Source organism: Miniopterus schreibersii (assembly GCF_964146895.1).
Source record: "Miniopterus schreibersii genome assembly, chromosome: 11".
NCBI classification, from domain to species: Eukaryota; Metazoa; Chordata; class Mammalia; order Chiroptera; family Miniopteridae; genus Miniopterus; species Miniopterus schreibersii.
Window position 1 is genome coordinate 65,597,664 of NC_138111.1, and position 24,732 is coordinate 65,622,395.

Genomic DNA, 24,732 nt, shown 5'->3' on the forward strand with positions numbered 1-24,732 from the left:
ACATTTTTGAGCAAACTAGGATAGTAATCTGCAGGTGCATACCCAAGACTTTGAGTAAAAAGACCAACTTCTTTCATATCAAATCTGAATGCTGAAAGTATATGAGATAACAACACCTGAAAACATAAACAGAAAGAGAATAAAGTTCTTAAAAGTGAATGCAAGTGCCTCTTATGTTTAATGCCTGGAGTCTGGGTCATTTGTAGATGAGATGGTCTCCATGAAACGAGTCATCTTAATGTGTCCAAATATCCAAATATTCACTTTGATTCAAGGTAAGGAAGAAATAGGTTAGTACTGAAATTATTACATTCCAAGTAAGTCAATTTAAACACATGTTAACAGCAAAACAAAAATATATAATGAACAAACAGTGCTTTAACCATATTAAGAATGTAATCTTGATTGGTTTTAAAATTAGCAAAATATTTTTATCAGAATAGATGAAAATCAAATGACAAGAAACACAGTAATCACTAGGGAAAGGAAAGATTATGTGAAAAATAGTGCAGGGAAAACTATTTTAAAAAAATTAGATTCCTACCTTTTGTTACTCATCAAAATATACTTGAATTTAACGTAAATTCAAGAGATCAATGTAAAAATGAAATGAAGTAATAAACAAGAAGAAAATATCCGTGCTTTTCAAATCGGGAACTTTGTAAACTGAAAATCAAGGAACCAAATAATTGATTGTTCTAAATAAAAGCAAAACCTTTTGTTTTTCATAAAATGTAAGTACAAACTAGGAAGAATATTGACTACAAATAATACAGATCATATGTAATCAAATTAATGAGCAAAATACCAAAGGACAAACACCGAGCATAAAATGTATATGAACAGATAACTTGTAAGAGAAAATACAGGTGCTCAAGAAACACTTGAATAAATGTGCACCCTCAGAATCAAAACAGGTAAATTTAAACATCAAAATTTTTCACTTAATAAATTAAAGGTTTTTATGGACATGAATACCTAACTGACACTGCTCTGGGCTCTCTGGAACAGGTACTCTGTGAGCGCCACACATCGGCGGTGCTGCGAGCCATGCTCAGGCACCCAGAGTATGCGCGGGCGGGACCCAGCTACAGCGCACCCTCAAGCTCGAAGGGCCAGGGCCCTGTGTGCCCAGAGGCTGGTACCTGAACAAAGGTGCCTCATAGAGTGACACAGGCCTGCCTTATAGAAAGCAACTTGAGAATGTATATAAGGTTTTAAAAGCACTCAAAACTTTTAATATATCTGGCTTACATTTAAGGAAATAAATCCAAATAAAACAACAGGGATTATGCTCGAAGATGCTCATTCCAGTGCTCTTTCTGATGAGCACGTAGAGCCGCAGGGAATGACTAATTCACAGTGTCCACACAGTGGCTCAATGTAAGCCTTTAACTGTTTATGAAAAACTTATAATAGCATTTTAAATGGTTATATTATCCTGTTAGATGAAGAAAGGAAGATGTAAACTTTAATACATAGAAATGATCACATCAATATACAAATAAGCCATACATGAGAATGAAAAACTAATGAAAGTATCACCAAACGTTAACAGTCTCTAAGGTGGTGCTATTATGGTACATATATTTTTTTCTTCTTTCTACTTTAATACATTTTCCAGTTTCCTATATCTGTATGTATTTCTTTTATAATCAAGAAAAAATATTTTGAACTTTTTGAAAAAGTGTTGCATTTGGAAATATTTTATTTTTAACAGCTTTATTGAGATATAACTCATACCATAAAATTCTCCCATTTTAAAGTGTACTTTCCAGTGGTTTTCAGTATGTTCACAGTCATTTTACATTTTTTTTAAAGTCCTATACTGCATTTTGTGAGTATATATTGCAAGATAAAACGAATTTGTGCATGTGCATATAAACGTGTGAGTTCACACACAAATATGCAAACGGTCGCATCTAGGGAGGTGGCTCTATCATCCTAGTCAAGGACAGGCCCCACGAGACCTGGACCACACACACCAGCAATGCCCAGGGCAAACATCACTAATCTGCCTGGGCACTCATTTCAATTTCAACATAAACTATTTCACATATTCAAAAGGATATAAAATAAAATGAAAAATTTTGCCCACCGTCAAACTTAATAACACATGAGAAACACCCAGGAGGCTTTTTGTGCCATCTCCCCCTTTTCCCCCCAATTCTGAGGAGTCTCCCCCCGAGGAGGGTTCCACTCCAGACCTGGTAGCACCCTTCCGTGTAGCTCCTGACACTTCCTTCGTATGCTCAGAACTGCCTCAGTATCCTCAAAACAGAACTCCAGGCAACATTACTAAGTAATACAGGTTGAAACTGCTGCCCCTAAATGAGATTCCCGTCTACTGTTTTCAAATTAGAAAAGCCCGGAGAGATCAAGGACAGCCAGGGGGCCATCCCGTGAGGGCGGTGCTTACAGGAGGCTTTGCCTCCTTCCCCCAGCAGGAAGCACGGCAGGCAGGCAGTGACTGGGCCTGACCCTGTGTGTGGGCAATGCAGGTGTTCTAGAAAGGAAAGACCAGCCAGGCCTGGCCAGCCATCTGCCACATCCACGTGTAGGTGCCCACACCAGACCAGGCAGGGCAGGGAGGAGGCTGAGCTTGATGTGAAAACTAGGCAGCCAAGGGCTCAGTGGGGCAGTGTGGGTCATTCTGATGCTAGATGGAGGGGGGTCAGAACTGGAAGTGATTAACCTTCTGCCACCAGACTTTTGGCATTCTAGCTAAAAAACACTTAAAGCACTTATATTCAGGAAGCTGTTCAAAGCACTTTACAAATAGCAACTCATTGAATCCCCACAGCCTATAAGGTAGGTACTATTATTGAATCTGTGTTACAGATGAGCAAACCGAGACACACAGAGCTTAAGGAACATGTCCAAGGCTGGTTACCTACTCTATGACCAAATTACCTTAAAAGGAGCCTCCCCTTATTCTCTCTGCATGAGGCAGCTGGAATAGTTTTTTTAAACAATGCAAATCTAATTGGTCCTAGGCTTAAAGCCCTTTATGGGTTCCAATGACTCTTAGATGAAGCCCAAACTAGTTTCCAAAGCTCCTACCTGAGGCTGACCTTCCCTCACTAGCTTGTCTGAGGCCCATCAGAGCCACAAGCTCTTCAGCCGCTCAGGACTTCAGTATGCTCCAGTCCCTCCGCAGGGAGGGCTCCTTCAGCCTCTATGTCCCCATAAGTGTCTCTGCTTGAGGGAATTCTAACAATTACGACAACTAAAAATTATTGAGTGCTCACCATTGTGTGAGGCACTGTGCTGTTTTCTAAGTATGACACCTCCCTTAAAATTCAGTTTTTAATAAAATTTAATTAAGCAAAGTTACAATTAAGCCACCTATAAAAGGTGGCTATCATAATTTACATGATTGACCCTTAAAAAATTAAAGCACAAAGTACTACAGACCCATCTGGGATAGAGGTAATATAGTGCACGTACAATAGGAGAAAACCAGTTTCAAGGCTGTAACAGTTAAGGGTCAGTTAAGATTGTAGGTCTTAAGGAAAACCATGCCAAGGCTTTCGTCTGTGCCTCCCAGAAGCACTCACATCCTGGGCCTTGGGACCAACGCAAGGGGGGGGGAGGGGGGGGCTTCCCAAAACTGCATGAGTTACTTTGGTAGCCATGCCAATGAAAGTTAAAAAAACCTAGGACATTCAATACATTCGAAAGGTGTGACTGAGGATTGTAAAGAATTTCTGAGTAATGTTTAAAATAGCCATGAACAGTTCCCTAGAGAGTATTCACAAAGCCTGCATTAGACAAGCTGACAGTAACACTTAAGGTCTTGGAAACATAAAAATAACTTAATTGGCAGATCTGTCCTGGGCCAAATTTCCAAAATGATATGGTTAGAAGCTGATTTTTTAGACATCAAAAATGATAAAAATTAGTTCCCCAGCCCACCTCCTGCCCTGTTAAGAAACAAACAACCCTATTCCGTAATACTCAGTGTTGGCAAGATCGTGGTAAGAGGGGCACTGATGCTGCTGGGAGCTCAAATTTGCAAAGCCTTTCTAGGAACTCACTTTGATGACATGTAGCCAAAGCATTAAAAGTCATATCCTTTTACTCAGTAATTTAATTTCCAAGAATATATCCTATGGAAAGATTTAGATTTATAGCAGCCTAACAGTAAAAAACTAGAACTAAAGTACTCAACAACACTGGGTTGCTTGGATTCATTACTTATCCAACAGTGTGAATCATGTTGTAAAAAGACATTTAATGACACAGGAAAGAAAAGACAATGTAACATTAGTTTGAAACATAAGATGTAAAACTATATGTTCCATGAGATTTTAATTCTGTATGCACAAAAAAATACTGGGAAAAAATGTAACAAATGATTAACATAGATTATATCTAGGAGTGATTTAAAATGTCTTCTTCAAAATACCTGTATTTCCAAAGTTTCTACAATTACTATATCTTACTTTTTATCATAAAAAAAATAAAAACTTTTGTAATTTCATTTCATAAAATGAAATTACATGCTTTAATTTATATCTTTTTGTTGTTGTTGTTAATCTTCACCTGATGATATTTTTTCCATTGCTTGTCAGAGAGATTGGAAGGGAGGGAGGGGGGGGAGAGACAGAAAGAAACATTGAAGTGAGACAGACACATCCACTGGTTGCCTCTTGCACGTGCCCCAACTAGAGGCAGGGAGCGAACTCACAACCCACATACTTGCCCTTGACTGGGAATCCAACCCTTGACCCTTCACTGTGAGGGCTGAGACTGAGCCACACAGGGCAGGGCTAATTTATGTCTTTTTCTCCATAATTCCCTAATACAAATTGCTATGGGGGGCCACACAAGTTTTATGTCTGGATGAAATAAGCATAGGTCTTAAGAAAGAACATACTGAGGCTTGCCTACTGTTAGATAATTTCAAAACAGATACCTCAAACTTTAGACCTCCAAATCTCTCTTTCAAAGGATACTTAAAGGGGGAGGGCGGGGGAGGTAAAGGGAGCTGGAGGAGGTATGGGGATAAGTGGGGATGGAAGGAGGCTTGAATTGGGGTGGTGAACACACAATACAGTGTACAGATGATGTGTTGTAGAATTGTGCACCTGAAACCTGTATAATTTTGTTAACCAGAGTCACCCCAATAAATTCAATAAAAAGGGAAAAACAAAAACCAAAAAAACCCGTTAAAAATTGATAAGCACTTATTGCTAAGGATAAATTTTTTACTGCCATCTAGTGGCAAACAGTCTAAACACAAAACCATTAAATATTCTGTAGGCATTGGCTCTTGGACAAAAATTAATTCCTGCTGTTATATAATAGATTTTTTCTTAAATGCTTATACAGTGCGATCTTAGAGACCTTCTATTTCAATACCCCCATTTACTGGTGAGGAACTGGGTTTCTGAATACAAATCAATAGCCACAAAAAGGATGTGGGTGCAAATGAACTTCAAGGGCATAAAGAAAACGTGCAGATGTATCACCCTGACCTGTGACCTAAAATCCTTTATGGACGGAAAAGTGCAGGAACCAACACACCTGTGCATAAAACACAGGTGTGCCCAACTTTGATTCATGTAGGAGTTTTAAGAACTCTGCTAATGTTTGAAAAGTCCTTTAAAAAATGCTTGTACCATAAAGGTAAACTTTGAAGGAGAGAAGTTTTTAATAAATCAGGGGACGTCCACTGCCTGGCTTTCAGGTGTTCTTTTTGTTCCCACCTCAGGGTATCTGCTGCATCTTGTAGCCGGCGGCACATTCGCAGGCGGTAGGAAAGTTGGAGCAGAGGCTGTGGTTTGGCGCAGGGGCCGGGCGTGGAAGAAAGACTGTGCTTCTGCTCCGGCAAGGACAGAGGAGAGCCAAGCTGTGGTCAGTACTCATGAACTGAGACAGAGCACATACCGTGCTTCTCCAAACAATCTCTTCATTAAAGTCTTTTAGAATTTCCACCACTTTGGTCTCTATTGCATCTATTTCTTCATATATAATAGAAATTAAAACTGTGTAAACAAGATCTCTTATTCATTCATTCAACAAACACATACTGAGTTGATCTGTATTCAAGCTACTCTACTAAGGCTTTTGGAACAAGAACCCCTACAATATGACGCAGGAAGGGAGGGATGGAAACAGCCATAATATAAGACAGAATGCAGTAAGTGCTACCATGAGGGGGTAAGACAATCACTGTGGGAGCAGAGGAGGAATGATTAATTCCAACGGGAGGTTTCAGAGTGCTCCCCAGCATGACTTCTGAGCTGCCTCTGACAGCTGGGGAAGGAGAGCAGAAGTGAGGGAAAGGAGGTACAGGAGGGAGAAAAAGAGGGTATGAGTTGGCTGGGACAGACAGAAACGACTGGGGAGGAGCAGGGCGCGGCGTGGGAAGGGGCCACGTGATCAAGCGAAGCCACGGAGAAGGCTCCTGTTGCCCCTACTACTTCAACCCTTCACTGGACCGGCCAGGTACGTTGTGGTAGCGCTTTCATTTTCATGTCTCGAGGTATCTTCTGATTTCTTCCTTGCCCTCGTTGATAACCCAATTCATTGCTTAGTAACACGTTATTTAGCCTCCATGTCTTTGTGTGTTTTTCAGTTTTCTTCTTGTGATTGGTTTCAAGTTTCATAGCATTATGATCAAAGATGCTTGATATGATTTCAATCTTCTTAAACTTACTGAGACTTGTTTTGTGTCCTAACATGCGGTGTAGCCTAGAAAACGGTCCATGTGCAATTGAAAAAAATGCATGCTCTGCTGCTTTGGGGTGCAGTGCTCTGAAGACACCAAGTACACTGTGGTGATTGCAGGGCGGGTGGAGGTGGAAGAGGGCACAGGGCATAAATAGTGGTGGGAAAAATTAAATTTTTTAAAAAAGATTTGGTAAATATACAAAATGGAATACTGCTTGGCCAAAGCACAGCCTGCCTCTACAGGACTTCAGCCTACCTACCACACTACTCCCAATGTTTCTCTTTGAGCCCTGTGATTTGGCGACATCAGATTCCCTGCTAGTCACCAAATTCATCCTTCCCTTTCCCACCTCCATACCATTTCCCCCCAAGAAATCCAACAACTCTAGCTGCCAAAATTACACCTATCTTTCAAAATCCATCTTTCTCCAAGACTCCTGTTCCGTCTGGACCAGATGAGATGAGATGGTGTTCTGAAATCTCTATGGCATCCTAACTGCCTTCCAAGTTCTGCCTTGCACTGTGGTCACAAGCCTCAGCACTCTCTTCATTAGCCCACGGGCTCTCCGAGGAAGGGACTGTCTTTGGAGCAACTGCTAAGTAGCCTCGGCATTTCACACAACAGGTGTTCAATAAACGGTAGCCAATCAAACTCAATAGAATGGGCTGCTCATTTATAGTTACTAAACAATATAATTACTGCAGGATTCCTTTATGACCTTGTTACAGTGTAAAATGATAAATTTTCTTTTTCACAATTTGCTTTCCTGAGTTCCAGTCCATAAAATACCCACAGAATACTGGAAAAAACGTGACATTACTATGTACTTTTACTTCAAAGAGTAAAACGGACTGGAACCTGGCACACTGATTTGGATGTAATTTCACTGAATATTCACTTTGGTGCTACTCAGCCTGTGGCAACCTATGGGGACACCACAGTAGTAGACACTCGGAAGGGACAAGAAAAGCAGTGACAAGAACCATCTTGCTGAAAGGGGCACTGGAAAATTCCAGTCTCAGCTATGCCTAAATATAATCAGTCTTGGAATAACTAAACAAAAATAATAATGCATATCTACACTTTTAAAGAAACGTTTCTTGCAAATCTGAATAGCAAAACTGAATAGTTCACTTCAATTTACTCAATTCTCTTTGACTAAAAACTTTAATCCTTGAGGTACAGCACATGTTTAATCTCCTCCCCCAACCCTTCACAGAAGTACACGGTCTCTTCAGTCCTTGGCCAGCACAAATGCTGCCATTCTGAATACCTGGTAAGTTCTTTTACCATATAAAATACTTGCACCCAAATACTGAATTAGTGACTTCCTTTTTTATGTTCCTGTAGCATTTTTTGTATACATTCAGTAAAACATTTTTGTTTCTATCCTAAAATTGTTTACTTAAGTAATATTAAGATCCCCAAATTAATTAAATCACCAGCAAGTGATTTATATTTTTCTAAATTAGATGCCATAGTGAAAACTGGCTAACTTTCTTAACAACAAAATCTTAAATTATCATTTCTGCTTGCCAACAAATACAATTTAGAAACTAGACTGACCTAGAAGCACCACCTAAATATATTACAGTGGAACCTTGGTTCTCAAACTTAATTTGTTCTGGAAGGCTGTTGGAGAAGCGATTTGTCAAAAATGGAATCATCTTTTCCCCTTAGAAATAATGTAAATTGAATTAATCCATTCCAGATGCCCAAATAATTCCGTTTTACCCTTTCTTACATACGGCACATGTCTAATACACTGTTTAATCCATAAACAAACACTTCTTTTCTTAAGTGTATGGAACCACCCACTACTAGCCTTAAAAGAGTCACTTTCAGCTCTCGGAGCAGAGCTGTCTCTCAGGTCAGCCTGTAGCGTCTTCCCTCGAGGTCACTGGCACAACAGTATCTCTACCTCTTCAATAGCCTGTGGTCGTTGCTTCTTTCACACCTTAGCAACATTAGCATCCCTGATGGCCCCTTTATGTTTTAAAATCATGCTACTCATCCCTTTTGCCAACTGCCTCTGACTGGCACACTGTCTGTCTGTGGCCTGAGAGGCACGTTTTGTTAGGCTGAAGCTTGTTCAACAACCAAGGCATTTCTTCTGTGAACAATCTGGTGGAGAATTAAATTGTTCCAGATGGGAGATAGTCAAGGACTGAGGTTACTGTGCTTCACTGAAAAACAAAGGGAAGCTGCCGTCCATAAAGTAAAATGGACCAGCAGTGACCACGCATCGGGCCACATGAGGACAAGACAACAAATAAGTGTTATCAAACTTATATATATATATTAAAGTGGAGATATTCTATGGTCTTAGCAAGAAAAATTCAATGCCATAAAGATGTGAATTCTCTGTCACACAGACTTAAGTGCAGTGTCATTAACAATCCTAAACAGGGTTTTCTGGTGGAATTTCAGAACTTCTAAATTTACAGAGCAAAGCAAGGGACCAAGCACAGCACATGCTAAGGGAAAGAAGAAAATTTCAGAAGTAAACATGAAAGCGTGGCTCCATTTCTATGAAGTTCAGGGATACATACGCAAGGGGTGGACTTCAAACGCCTCAAATTATTTCTGGATAAAGGTTCTAAGAGACAAAGTGGAATAAAGCAGATGAAATATTCCACACCACCACAATAAGTAATTATTCTGTGCCTGTTCCTCTAACGCACCCATAACACTGAAATTCTCAGGAAGGAAATATTATTGTGATGGAGTTTCACCGTTAACTCTTCTATAATCTGAAATCCTTAATATTGAGATTATCAGAAGGACTCTGTTTTCATATTATGATATAATACTCATTTTATAAAATGATAAAAGAAACAAGAAACAAATTGCTTGAAAAGTTAAGAATTCTGTAAGTTAAAAATATTTTTTAAACTTCCATAGTATTTCTTTGTTATTTTACAATTAAAAGACATATACCTGGCACACCTATTACTAGAATAATCTATAATCTAAATAAAAAACAATGAGTCCTAAATTAAATGTATGGGTTTATTTCAAACATGTGTGTTTTTGTTCTCAAAATCAGACATGTTTAAATTAAAATCATTTTGAGGGGGGGGAAAAAACCTCATTATTTTTATTACAAATATTTGTGATAATGCATCCTTTACCAATGTAGTAAGAGATGGTTAGACTTTTTAAGGCTAAGCTTATGACATGTACATTATTTCCTTCAAACACAAAAGGCAGTCTGAAGAAATTAACTGAAATAATGCCTAAATCCCAACCTGGAACTGAGCAACTTATTTCCAATAGTTAACAGTCTTAGGGCATAAAAGGTTCAATCTAATAGATACGCAAGATTACCAAGGTTCCTTTTATTTCAATACAATATATAAACTATTAACCGATTTTCAGTTTTACAGAATGTATATCTACTTAAGCTTAAGTGGACAAAGTTTAACTCAGTAAACAATTTACCACTGAAGGAAAACTAACCATATAAAACATGCACTGGAAAGCATCCCCCCTCCCCCACCCCGGACAGCATGGCTCAGTTGGTGGAGCATCTTCTGGTGCAACAAAAGATCGCCACTTTGACCCTGTCGGGGTGCATGCGGGAGGCAACTGATCAGTTGATGTTTCTGTTTCTCTCTCTCTCTCCCTCCCTCTCCCCCCCTTCTTCTCTAAAATCAACAGACACATAAAAAACAAACACACACATTTTCCCCCATTACATGGTTAAGAAGCAAGATTCAGGAAGCAGTAGTGTTTTGCTCTTTCACTGGCCACTCTGATACATAAAAATTCAAATATGATTTTAATCAGGAAGAAGCCAGAATATAACTGGGGTTTGTCCTGAGAAAATCTGAAATCCTATCATTTAAAACAAATGGATTTAATACTGAATCCTCATGAGTGCTTAGAAACTATGTGTTGATCAAGGCCCATCATGGAGCTGCATAGGTTCAACCCAATAACATTTTCTCAATTTGGGCACTATTAACATTTCGGGCCTGCTGATTCTTCAGTGGGGGACCGCCCTGTGCACTCCTGGTCTCCATCCACCACATGCAAGTAACAACCCTGTCTACGCTGTGATGACCAAAATTGTCTCCAGACAGTGCCAAGTCCCCTAAGAAGAAAGCAGTCCTGGCTAAGAAGCTCTGGTTTAAGTATGTATCTGCTTCTGAAAATTAGTTTGGATGATAGTTTTGTCTCTGGTATAAAGATGAGTATTAGCAATATAAAGGAGACTTTTGTGACTGATACAGAAATAACTCCAGGAGACAATATCCTGGGAAGAAAGTGAGTTGCAGAATAACACATCCTGCATAATTTCAGAATAATGCTGTTTGGACTGTTTAATTTTTTTGTGAGACTATATTAAAGTATTATTTGTATAATTTTAAAAAGAAAGAAAAAAGGTCATGGGACTTTAAAGTTGAACAGACTTTGCCTGGCCAGGGTGGCTCAGTGGTCAAGCATCGACCCATGAACCAAGAAGTCACCAGTTTGATTTGGGTCAGGGCACATGCCCAGGTTGCAGGCTTGATCCCCAGTAGGGGGCATGCAAGAGGCAGCCAATTGATGTTTCTCTCTCATCGATGTTTCTATCTCTCTATCCCTCTCCTTTCCCTCCTCTCTAAAATCAGTAAAAACATAAAAAAACAAAAAAAATTAAGTTGAACAGACTTTGATTTGAGTCCTAGCTACATCACCTTGGGGTAAAATTTTTAACATTGTTAGGCCTCCCAGTTCCCTCTTCTATAAAATGTAGATGATAAAACTGATTTCATAGGTTTGTTGCAAAATTAAATGAAGCACATGCATGGGAAGCAGCCAGCATCGTGTGCTTGGAGCTCACAGCACCTCCTTGATCTCCAGACAGTGAGATCCATAGCTGCTGTCTTAAGTCTCAGTTTGGGTAAGGGTGGAATATAATCTGACAGCCAGGTAAGCCTGTTCTGGGTTCTGAGTACCTTTAACCTTCTCACTTATCTCTGTCCTGATTAAGGTCCGCCTCCTGCCAGCTGAACCATCACAAATGCCTGGTCTCCCACTTATCTGACAGTCAGGGTGCCATTTTTAGGTTTACCGTAATCAAATAAGATACCTATAAAGAGACCAAGAAGGAACAGTGCTTAAAAACTGGGTCGCCTACACCTCAGTGTTTCTTCTGGTGTGATGTAGAGATGCCTAAATCTGAATTATCTGGGTTCTTCTCACTGTGCAGACAGTTGCTGAATCAAAACCTCTGAGTGTGGAGACCTAGAATCTGCTCTTCCACCAGGACCACCACCCACCACCCTGCACTGTAACATTTGAGGGTCACCACCTTATCACCTGACCATGGCCCAAGCCAAGCACTATGTATCCAAACCCTGTATATTTACCTCCTATGTACTGGGAAAAACCGAGAGAATAGAGAGAAGCCCACATCTTCCTATAATCTCCCTACCTCTGCTGGGGCTAATCCTTCCTCTAGTCCAAAATCTACTCTAACAGTGGTCCAGACAAGCCTCAGACTATCCTGTGTAGCAGTATCACTCGAGGTGCTAATTAGAACACTTCCAGAGTGGAAACATCCCATGACGTAGAGTCAGTCACCTCAGGTTCAAGTAGCTGTTCTGTGGCTCAGTGGAGAAAATCACTTAGTCACTAAGTGTCAGTTTCTAAATTACCTTTAAAATGAAGAAAATAATACCTCTCAAGGTTAGGAGGACTGACCATGTATGTAAATCACCTGGCTAGAGAGCTGGTTCAGAGCAGGTGCTAAGTAAATGTTAATTCCCATGGTCCAGTGCCAGGGCTGACCCACTTTCTTTGAGAGTGGCCCAATGTCTAGGTGCTACCCTTAGGAGGAGAGAGATGCACTCTGTTTCATAATTCTATCTGCCTAAAAATCAAACATTACAAATACTTATACTAAACTTAAATATTTTAAATTTCCCCAGATTAGAGACATAATCACTTTCTCTCCCAAAGGCCCATTTCCCAGGGTTCCCAGGAAGACAGGTGCTGTGTCACTGTGGCCACGGCATCAGGATGCATGCAAGCTGGCATTTTCCATGCAGTCCTCTCCATAACATATTACCCTTGGCTCTTGCCTCTGCCTCTATCATGACTTCATATTCACCCCCACCCCCTCTACACACACACCTCACCCTGCACTGTCTCTGCTTCTGGGGACAGGCCATCATCAGGAGGAACCACAGGCTCACTTCCAGTCCCATGAAGGTCAGGGCTTCCTGGAAGGCAGGAATTCCTGCCCAGTGCAAGGCAAACATTAGTTTTTCTTTGTACTTATTATTCCTGTCCATACTTTTAAATCTTCATAATCAATCAACTTTTAGCCCTGAAATTATTGTTACCTGGCAACCTAAAACAATTAAGTGTTTGGGTCTGTTTTCTCTACAGATCTCTCTTTGTTTCATACTTATTTCTACTCCCTGCAGTTTCCTGTTCTCTGGTATTTTTAATGTCCACCTGACATCCCCCAACAAATAATCCTTCCCTGTGTGACCTGTGAGCCCTTGTCTCTTGCCCTAAAGCTTAATTCATACTAACCTTTTTCTCACTTCACTCTGGATATTTGAAATTATGGTATGATGTCCTTCTGTAATTTTAAAAAGCAGTATTTCGAGTAAGAAGTTATAAATGATATTTAAAATCAAATTCAAAAAGAGAGTTTAGTTTAAAACTTAGTACCTGCCCGGCCGGGCATGGCTCAGCGGTTGAGCGTTGACCTAGGATCCAGGAGACCGGGGTTCAATTCCCAGTCAGGGCATATGCCTGGGTTGTGGGCTGCAGCTGATCAATGACTCTCTCATCACTGATGTTTCTATCTCTCTCTCCCTCCCTCTCCCTTCCTCTCTCTGAAATAAAAAAAGATATATTAAAAAAAAAACACCTTAGTACCTGTAATATTCTCATGATGGCATATATCTGTGCATTATAGCATGCTATTACTCAAAGCCTTTGAGCATCAATTAAATGTGCCAATTGCTCTCACTTAAAAGATGGAACAAAGTTATTCCCATCTCTTTTGCACATTTACATCCAGAGCCAAAACAAATTACTGCAGACAGATTCTGTAGCTTTTCCTTCAAAATCCTGCTTTCAGTGTTTTTTTCTTTTTAAAATTTATATGTCTCATGTAGCTTAAATGAAATGATCTACAATAAAAATCTAACTGGCCTGGTATTTTTAGAGCCCTTTTTACTATGAAATAAACACTAAGAAATCTGGAGAATTGCAGTGGTGAAGTCTGTAAGCGAGAAGGAAGGCTGCTCATTCATAGAACCGCCCAACACCCATTGTTTACATAGCCTATTCCATGAGCAGGATGCTGACATAACACAATTCACAAAATTTCCAAACACAGGTCCAATCATAACAAAGTCTGCAATTTTTACTTTGCTTACAGAACCTCTTGCTTGCTCACTCATTAGTTCCAGTGGGGGGAAACAGAGTTGGTTTTCCAAAATCCAAAATCAAAAGGCTTTAGAAAATAAGCTTGAACTAAACAGCAGTGTGAGGGATTCAAACAGTGCTGTTGAAACATGTCTATAATCATGTAATACACAAAGACATAGGAAATAGACCTAGAAACGTATGCTTTACAAGATACACTTACTATAAGCAGGTCATGTGTTTGACAACTACTTTGCCAAACTTAAAGGATCATTCCTTTGGCAAGCACCTTCAGCTCTCTGCTTGCCCCCTTTCTAAGGTACTGTGGAACATGCCTTGTAAAACCTGACCTTTGTGAATCAACTCTGTACCTTCTCCTCACCAGGGTCCACACAGTCGATACTGCTGAGAACATCAGACACAGGAGCCGATCCTGATGGCTCTGATTTCATGACCACAATCCTGGAATGGGCTCAGCACTGCCTCACAACCCTCCCATGCTTCCCTAGTCAATTTGCTTGGCAACTCCCTGAGCAATTATTTCATGTCTTCTCCTCTCTCACCACACCACTGCCCTTCCCCACAACTCCTGGCTGAGGACTTTGTCTCATATATAGTTGAGAAAACAACAATTAGCAGAAACTCTCTTATCTCATCACCAACCAGTTTACACACTCAGCCACAACCCCCCTCCACCCCCCCACCCGCTTCCTGTCTTCCTTCCTGTCCTGGTGGGAGAAGTGTCTGTGCCTACAGAGTGAAGTTACCCACTTGGGTTCTCGCCCCTCCTCCCCTCCGCCAGTGATCTCAGCACTCTCTGGCATCGTAACTGGATTACTTGCGTCAGTTTACAAATATGCTGTAAGATCTCCCTAACTTAAAAAATGCTCTCCTTGATCCTACGCCTCCTTCGTTCTAATTATTGCTGTTTCTTTGCTCTCTATTTAGCAGTGTCCTGAGACAGTTGTCTAAACTTGCCTTCTCTACTTCCCCACCTCACATCCATTCTTCCATCTTCTCTTATCTGGCTACTATCTCTACCAATTCCCTCAACAGAATCCATGATGCAAACCTAGGGATCCACACTGCCCACCTCCCCACTTGCCCCTCAGCACTACCCTGGTGTTGACTCTTCTCAGTGCCAACACCTGGCATACTTCCCATGCGCACATGCGCCACACGCCTTGGCACTGTGTGGACTACACCAGTGTGGATGCACATGGCATCCTGTTTGAAACACTTTCGTTTTAGCGGGTGGCACACTGCACTTGACATGTCTCTCCCTGAACAGTCTAATTTGCTGGTACCCTCTCCACCTTGGCATCTCAGAGTTCAGCGATCCCCCAGGAGATACTTCCTAGTTCCAAGATTTTTAGATACCATCTACTGCTGCTATCTTCTGTCATAAAGTCTAAATCCATTCTGACTGCTGACAGCTTTCAGGTCCCAAGCTCCCCTTTCCCCTTGGTCACACATCTGGACAAGTGTTAAGGAAGCTGAGGAGAAGGCCCGGGCGCTCCCTCTGTGGCACCAGTGGGAGGTTCAAACTTCAAGGCCCACAGAGGGCAACTCTTGCCCCAAGCCCCAACCTCTAACCACCATAAAAGCCTCCTTTCCTGCCGGATGAGAAGTACTCTGCACCAGTGCACTTTTCCCCACTGCCGCTGCTTTCATTCCCATCCCAGCCCTGTTATCTCCTACCTGGATGCTGTCAGTCACAGCCTCCTACCTGCTTTTCCTCTTTATTCTTGTCTGCTCCCCCAAGATCCCCCAAAGCAGCAAGAGGAAGGAGTGTCAGAATATAGCTCCCATAGGGGCAAAACAGTTTGTATGGGTGAGGTCTGTGAGTTTTGAATGCGGTAATACTTTTGAGGAGACTGGTTTCCTGTTCAAGAACAGGAGATCCAGGGGACAGGATGAGCACCTAGGGTGTGAAAATCTGAGCTCAGTTACCACGGGACAAGCACATTTCCTGAGCTAACAAGAAGGGCAGAGGATACTGAGGAAATCTCTAGGTAGATATCACCAGGTTCATACTACAGACCTGGCAGCAGTCACCTTCACTTACTCCCAGATTTGAGGACGAGCAAGTGTGCTCACTCCCCAGTCCAGCTCCTGCTAGGTACTTTCAGTTGAAACCTGACACCCAGTGATGGGAAACCCAGTAGTGAAACAGGAAGTAGATGGCAAAGTTCAAAGACCTCAGTCCCTGCCAGCTTTCTAAATGATTAACATTTAGACCCTCACTTTTCTCACTTTCTAAGTGAAGATACAGTATTTTTCACAAAGAGTTGTTAAATGCATTGATGTATAAACAAACTATAGAACAGCATACAAATATAAGTTCTTTTAAAAAAAATCTTTATTGATTTCAGAGAGAGGAAGGGAGAGGGAGAGAGAGAGAGAAACATCAATGATGAGAGAGTCATCATTGATCGGCTGCCTCCTGCACGCCCCCGACTGGGGATCAAGCCCACAACCTGGGCCTGTGCCCTCACCAGGAATTGAACCACGATCTCCTGGATCCTAGGTTGATGCTCAACCGCTGAGCCATGCCCAGTCAGGCTAAGTTCTTAATATAACATATTTAGCACACCCTTTGACGTGCCCTTTAAAGAAAAAGTACTTTTAATTTGACTGAAGTGTTTTTGTATAACTATAATTATAGGAGCCACAGAGTAAAGATCATCATGAAAATTTCAAAGATACAGAGCTACACTCATAAGGTTAAAGATTCTTAGATCTTACAGTAATTGCAGACTTCTATTTCCAGCCTGTTTTCCCCTAGGTATCAGTAATTTCCTACAGTTTCATTTTCCACCACATTCTCTAGCCTGAATGGGAATGGGCAGATTCATTAAACAACCATAATTTAATACCTGTTAAAATCAATGGAAAACCAAGATTCTCTCGTCAGAGAGTTGCTTTACTATTAAAACTGTACCACCCTGTCTGTACATTCACAGTAAACAAGAGCACCTACTTGGTGGCTCACTTTGGAGATGTAGCAGTAACGGGAGAGTTGAGGGTGCTGCACTCAGGGCATGCACTTTCCAGTGAGGGGAGGTGAAGAGGGAAGGAATAAAGGAAGAAGTAAGCAAGACAATGACAATAATGAATGCAAGAGAAGAAATAATCAGGGTGTTGTAATTAGAGGAAAATGGGGAAGAAAGAATGGATTTATGTTAGGTAATTAAGGGAAGGTAACTGAAGACTGAGCACAGGACTGAGAGCCTGGGGAAGGACAGCATTCCAGGCCAGGCCATCAGCAAGTTCAGATCAAAAACAAGGAAGTGCTCCTGAAGTAGCACCGAGAAGGCCAGCGGAGCTGGGCCATGTGAGCAGAGGGGAGAATGCTATGGGTGGAGACAAGACGCAACGGCAGCGCCAATCAAGCAGTGTCTGCAGACTATGGTAACAGGGGGAGTGTGGGTGTCATTTCAAGTGCAACGGGATGAAACTAAAGGGCATTTAGTAAGAAAATCAGTTCATCTGATTTATAGTTTCAACAGCATTACTTGTGAGCTTTATGTTGTAGATGGTGAGAAGCAACGAAAGTGTTTCTCAGGAGGGCTGTGGCACGAGCTATGCTTTGTGAAGACTGGGTTAGCAACACTGTTTAAGCAGCCAGGATATCAAGAAGATACTGAGGACAGAGATACTGACAGCCGGCTATTATAAAGGGTCGAAGGGTGGTAAGTGTCTGAACTATAATGACAGCAAAGGACTGAAAAGGGGGATGCCAGGGAGATATACCACGTAGGCGAATGAATGGGGCTTGGCTTGACTGGAGCAAAGGAGGAGTGAGAATTACGGAGTGGATTTCCAACCCAGACTAAATGAATGCTGCTGGAGGGAAGGAGCACTAAGTATAAAGGCAGAGGCCCCGGGGAAGGGATGGGAACGCATTCAGTTTTAGCCATGACCCCACTTCCTTCTCATTCTGCAGTTACCACCCTGCCGCCTCACTGTGTTATTCCCGTCAGCCTTCCAGCTGTTTCTCATCCAAGGCTGGGCAGCAACACTATCAGACCCAAGCCACACACCACATCTCCTGAGGAAGGATGTGGAGCTTATTCTTTTAAGATTCCACTGGTGGTTCTGATGTAAAGCGAGGGCTGAAACCCACCGGCCCAAGCAGAGTACAAAAGCAAGACTGATTTCTTCTATCTTTTTGGTTGGAGGATTATTTTGATCACTTTCCTTATGCTTGAAGGACCACTTTAGTATTTCCTTTACTGTGGGTCTGCTGTTGATAAATCCTGCTTTTTGTCTTTAAATATCTCATTTTTAAAAGAATGAGTGTCCACTCCCCACTACAGCATTTGAAGATATCATTCCACTGTCTCTTAGCTTTCATTACTTCTATGAGAAGTCACCAGTCAGTCTGTCAGTCTAATGGTCAAAGCTGGTACTAGAGGGACGCAAGTAAGCTACACCCGCTGTCATGTTCCTACCAGGAACGTATGATACTGTTCCTCCACATCCTTGCCAGCATTTAGTGTTCCATTTTCATTTTAGGCATCCAGATAGGTATGTGGTGATATCTCACTGTGGTTTCGTTTTTTGCATTTCTCTGGTGGCTAATAAGACTGAACATCTTTTCATGTGCTTAACTGCTTATGCACCTTCTTTTTGGTGAAAAGTCTGGTTATGTATTCTGCCCACTGGATTATTTAAGCTATTCCTGGTGAGTTCGGAGAACTTACATAACCCAGATACGACTCCTCTGTCAGATATGTGGCTTGCATGTATTTTCTTCCAATCTTCCATCCTTTTCACATCGTCCTTTACTGAGCAACAGTTTTTGCTTTTGATAATATCCAAATGATCAATTTTTCCTTTTAGGTACTATGCTTCTGGTATCAAGTCTAAGAACTCTCTGCCTTGCTCTAGGTTCTGAATATTGTCTATAGTTTTTCCCCCAAAAGTTTTACAGTTTTACATTTAAATACCTCATCCATTTTTAGTTAATTTTTTATATAAGTTGTAAGGTTCAATTACACCAGCATCATTTGTTAAAATTCCTCCAATGAATTGCTTCTGTACCTTTATCAAAAATCAGTTGAGCCTATTTGTGTGGGCCTTTTTCTGGAGTTTTTGTTCTGTTCCATTAATTTATTCATTTATGTGCTATGCCTCTGCCAATATCACCCGATGTAATTACTGTAGCTATTATAGTCAGCCTTAATACTGAATAGAGTGATTCCTCCCACTTTATTCTTTTTTGACAAGATCGTTATAACTGTTCTAGGACCTGTGCCTTTCCATACAAATTTTAGAATAAGTCTATGCCTACAAATAACCTTGCAGGGGTTTTGATAGAAAAATGCTTTAAACTTATAGATCAATCTGAGGAGAACTGGTATCTTTACTATGTTGAGTCTCTCAATGAATGAACACTACATGTCTCTCCATTTACTTAGGTCTTCATTTATTTACCAGTATTTTGTAATTTTTAGCATGCAGCTCTCTTTCGTTAAGTATAAACCTAAAATTTTTATTCTCTTGGGAGTGACTGTAAATGATATTGTTTTCAATTTCAGTTTCCACAGGTTCATTGTTAGTGTATGGAAATGTGGTTAATTTTTGTTTGTTGATCTTACATCTGGTGACTCTGATGAACTCACTTATCAGTTCTAAGAGCTATTTTCACCTTACATTTTTATGTTTGGTAGGTTCTTGGGATTTTCTACATAGACAACTATATCATCTGTAAATAGGGACAGTTCTATTTTTTCCTTTCCAATATGTGGGCCTTTTGCTTATTTTTCTTGCCTACCACAGTTTGTTTCTGATGATAGAAAGAAAGTAAGTATTAATTTAAGTATGATGTCATTAGCTGTAGGTGTCTGGTAAGTGCTTCTTATCAAATTAAGTTAATTCCCCTCTGTTCTAACTCACTGAGACATTTCTGTCATGAACAGTAATGGATTTTATCATTACTGTTGTAGGAATAAGTACTTTCTGTTGTACCAATTGATATGATAATATAACTTTTCTTCTTTTTGCTTGTTAACATGGTAGATTACACAGATTGATTCAGTATAGTTATTTTAAAGTCTGAGTCTTAATGCTAGTATACAGGGCACTGTATGTGTCAGTTTTGTTGTTTGTTATTTCTGATTCCATTTTTCTGTCTTGGTTCTTTGTGTGTCTAGTTATTTTTATTTTTATTTTGTGCCAAACACTATATTTGCAAAACCACTGGTAGAAATAATCTGAGGCACTAAGATGACATTAGCTTCCTCCAGAGAGGCTCTGCCAGACCTGAAGCACTAGTTATCCAGGGTCACCATCCAATTTCAGTGACTGACATTGTTCAAAGCTAAGCTGCACTCCTTGGGAGGGCATGACTACTCTAGTTCACACTGACTCTTAAGGTATATCCTTTGAGGGTCTCAACCTAAAGTAAAGGGTTCACCAGGACTTCCTCACTTGGCAGGACACAGACTCTAATTCCTATATGCCTAGTCCTGCAGCGCTGTCAAAGGCACCCAAGGTTGCCCTCTTTGGAACTGGAAGATACCCCAAGCCCCAAACAATGGGTTCACCTCTCTTGGCCTCTGTCCTTACTTAGATCCTGACCTGCAAAGTTTTTACTACTTTATGAGCTTTTTCATGCCTTCAGGCATGCTTTTAATACATTGTCCAAGTTTTCTCATCCTCAGATGGGTTCATCTGATTTTAGAATTTGCAACTGCTAGAAACAGAAGTCCCTAATGACTTATTCCAAGTACTTGATGAAAGTTGTAAACCCTCTTCCATAAAAACTTACTTAGAACATTTTAATACAATTTCATTGAGTTTGTTGACTATGTGAGGGCTACCCATAAATCCCAGGGTCCAAGGCCCTCTAGTTTAAAAGCCTAATACAGTTTAAAAGGGGGGGGGGGGGTGATGGTACAGTAATCACAGTTCACATGTACTGAGGGCTCCCTCTATGTGAGGCACCATGCTAACAGCATAGCCCTATAATCATGCTTATTTTTGAACATAGCCCTTACAGTCTCTGCAGGAAGCAGGGCTTATTAGTACTGAAAATGCTGGGCTGATTTGTGAGGAAAACCAGCAGTGCTAAGGCCAGGAGAACTTTTCGCTGCTGCTGCTGCTGCTGCTGAGATGATGACCCCTGAGTCAACATAAAGAAGTTACTAGGCAGAAAGCCAAGGAACAATGTCTCAAATCCAGGCATGCTTTGAACTGATGGCACCATCCAATCTGTGGTGGGTGGTGCAAATAGCAGAGGCTCCTGTAGGACCCAAAACTTGTAGTCAAGAGGGCAACAGTGGCCAATTGCCAGGAGTCCCTAGAGGAGGGGCCAACCTCAGCATGGGAGATGACCTATAATCAAGAGTATAATCAAAGGTTGAGACTCACCCCTAGAATGGGCACATGGTTCCATGCCAGAGGCAACAACTATAGCTCAGTAGCCTAAAGGTATGCTAAAGGCACCCAGAGCCAGCACTCTCGGGAGTGAGACATGCTTCATGACCCAGCTAGTGATGATGGAATACCTAGAATGCTACCACACTTGACTAGCATGAAAAGTTAGAGATATTTTTTTAATCCTCACCAGAGGATATTATTTCTATTGCTTTTCAGAGACTGGAAGGGAGAGAGAGAAAGAGAGAAACATCTCTGAGAGAGACACACATCAATTGGTTGCCTCCTGCAGGTGCCCTGATGGGGCTGGGGATCAAGCCAGCAACTGACGTAGATGCCCTTGACCAGAATCCAACCCAAGACCCTTCAATCTGAGGGCGACACTCTAACCACTCAGCCAAACCTGCTAGGGCAAAAGTTATGGATTTTGACAGAAAAGGGCTGCTGAGCAAAACTGTGGTTCTCAATGGGGTCACTTTGTGTGTGTGTGTGTGTGTGTGTGTGTGTGTGTGTGTGAGTGTGTGTGTGTGTGTGTGTGTGACTCTACTGATTAAGGATGACTAAATACACCTTACAATGACAAACTGTCACACACAATTTTCAGGTGTCCTACTGTACCCTCATGTACATGAAACCTGCTCTCAGAGCCTAAATCTGTTTTGCACACAAACATGAAGCATTTTTGTGTTTGACTTCTCCAAAAATGTAATTAGCAGTGTCTACTGGGGAGATCTTGCTGTATTTTAGTCAGAGCTTTATCAGATGTTATCCATCACTTGGGAAAATCACTGCCCAGAAGACAAGGCTGCTGATGGTACTTGTCTCCCCGCCATATTACCTTCCCGTGTCAGTCTGCATTTGCAGTGGTTACATTCTCAGATGTGTACATGCATACGTCAGATTGTTTATTATATCTTCCGGGTCGTAATGTCCAAGCACTTTGAAATGTATACTGTTCTATGAATATTATTTTCTTTCTATGTTTCCTTTATATTGTAGCAAAGGCCGTACATCGATATGTTTTTAGGAAGAGCATGACTTTCACTTCAAGATAGCTAAGGGGGCATTATAAAACATCTATTGTAAAAAACTGGTGCTGGGTTGACAATCCTGCCTTAAAGCCACTTGTTCCACACACTGCACTCAGACCACTTTCAAAGCCCTTCCCCCACTTAAAATCCCTTCCACACCCTCCTGCTGCTCAGACACAAGCAAGCCTCCCCAGAATCAGCTTCCACAGCCCCACCTTGTACCTCACATCCCTCACTGTCCCCTTCAGCCCCTCATATTTGCCATGTCCCCCAACCACATGTTGCCCACTTCCTGTATCCCCTGTATGCCCCTGCTCCTCACCTACTGAACCCCTAACCCCTCTTCAGATGTCAGCTCCAGATGTCACATCTCCTTGCGACGATCCTCCTGTGCTACCCTTTTCCCAAGGCTGCCCTGGACAATACGCTCCACAGGGCATGGCCTGCGTCAGGTCGAGCACCCACTGTATGCTCAGTACAGCACAGGCATTCTACCTGGTGAATGAAGGAAGGGAAGAACAGAGAAAGAAACACCACACAGGCCCCTTGTCCCCACTGCAGGAATGACCACGTACAGCAACGGCTGCCTTCCAGGGTTCTGGAAGGTGCACATTCTCTCTGGTACAATAAATCTTGTTTAGATTGAGACCCTTCTATACTTCACTTCCCCCTCAAAGTTTTATATTATAAGAACACTCGATACAAGAGTGAGAACATCTATTACGTAAAAGTTTTCACAGCTCATACGAGCCTTCTTTCTTAGTAAACATTTATTTTATTTTTAGGATGATTTATACTAGCTGGCATCTATCTGCTACATATAGTACAGCTACTCATAATAATAGACATTTAAAAATGTCTTCTCCTTTCATTTGGTGTAAACCTAGATGATAAAACCTCTCATTCTAATTTTCATTGTCAAATCTTCAAGATTATAGACAAATGCAAATAATGCTATTAGAAACACCAGTGAATATTTGGTGTTTGAAAATCAGTGCAGATGAACCACTATTGAGAGTTAAGAATCCTGAATCTCAGAGCAAAACTGCTGTGGTTCATATTGGTGCCCATTACTTACTGGCCACATAGCCTTAGGAAAGCTACCTCATCTCTCTGTACCTTAGTTTTTTCATCTACAAAATAGTGAGGTTGTTGAAGGGATTAAATGAGACAAGACATTATCTCAAATTGTGTGACCCTTTGTAAGCAGTCAATACACGTGCGGTGTAAACAATTTCACTGCTGCTGCTGGCCTACGCAACGCTGTGTGAAACAGGAGGAGGTCTGAAGAGAGCCAGAGCGCTGTTTCACTTTCTCAGAAGAGCAGCTAGGTGTTTAATGGAGCACCTGCACTACCAAATGGGGAACTCCAGGCAAATTCCTTATGTCTCATCTCATGCATGACATGAAGACAATTATGCATGCCCTGTGTTATCACAAGATTTTTGTAAGAATTAAATGAGATAACACATGGATTTGCTTTGAAATCTACCAAAAACATCAACATCTAAAGTATTAATATAATTGTTATTCATTAGAAATTTACTATTCCTCAGTAACTTACAGGTATAATAAGCAGATTGCATATAAATAGAAAATTGCCTTTTTCTTAAAAAAAATAACAATCTAAAAATTAAAAGGGCCCAGCCGGGCGTGGCTCAGAGGTTGAGCCTCGACCTAGGATCCAGGCGATCGGGGTTCAATTCCTGGTCAGGACGCATGCCTGGGTTGCGGGCTTGATCCCCAGTGGGGGGCATGCAGGAGGTGGTGGATCAATGACTCTCTCATCATTGATGTTTCTATCTCTCTCTCTCCCTCTCCTTTCGTCTCTCTGAAATCAATAAAGATATATTTTAAATAAATAAGTAAATAATAAAAATTAAAAGGTACTTAATTTACCTTCAAGGTATTTACTAAACTAAGAATAAACAGGTTTCGATCTTGAACATAGTGAAGTAGTTTTTTAGCTTCAGACAATCAAAATGTACTCTCTAGAACCAGTCAACTAAGATTAGGCTGAGCTGTGCACTGTAGTACATCTCCCAACAAGAGAGCAAATCCACACAATGCAATCTTGTACTATGCAATATAAAATATAATTAACAAAAGAGAGATCATTTCTGAAAGCTTTTAATAATGAAATAAGCATTTTAGAACCATTTGATTTGCTTCCTTTGAAAGCAACAGGCAAATGTTAATTCTGCTAAAGCATTTCATTTGAACAACCAAAAGGGGGAAAGCCTACACCTAACG

General features: G+C 41.1%; 1 protein-coding gene across 13 annotated transcripts in view; it reads right to left on the minus strand.

The window, feature by feature from the left end:
• The window catches only part of FANCC (FA complementation group C), a 222,985-nt gene that overhangs the window by 63,222 nt on the left and 135,031 nt on the right, over window positions 1-24,732 (minus strand). For all 13 annotated transcript variants that reach the window (XM_081151079.1, XM_081151087.1, XM_081151080.1 and 10 more), the window contains one exon: window positions 3-116. In XM_081151079.1, the coding sequence (XP_081007205.1) occupies window positions 3-116 (114 nt within the window). The remainder of the gene's footprint in view (window positions 1-2; window positions 117-24,732) is intronic.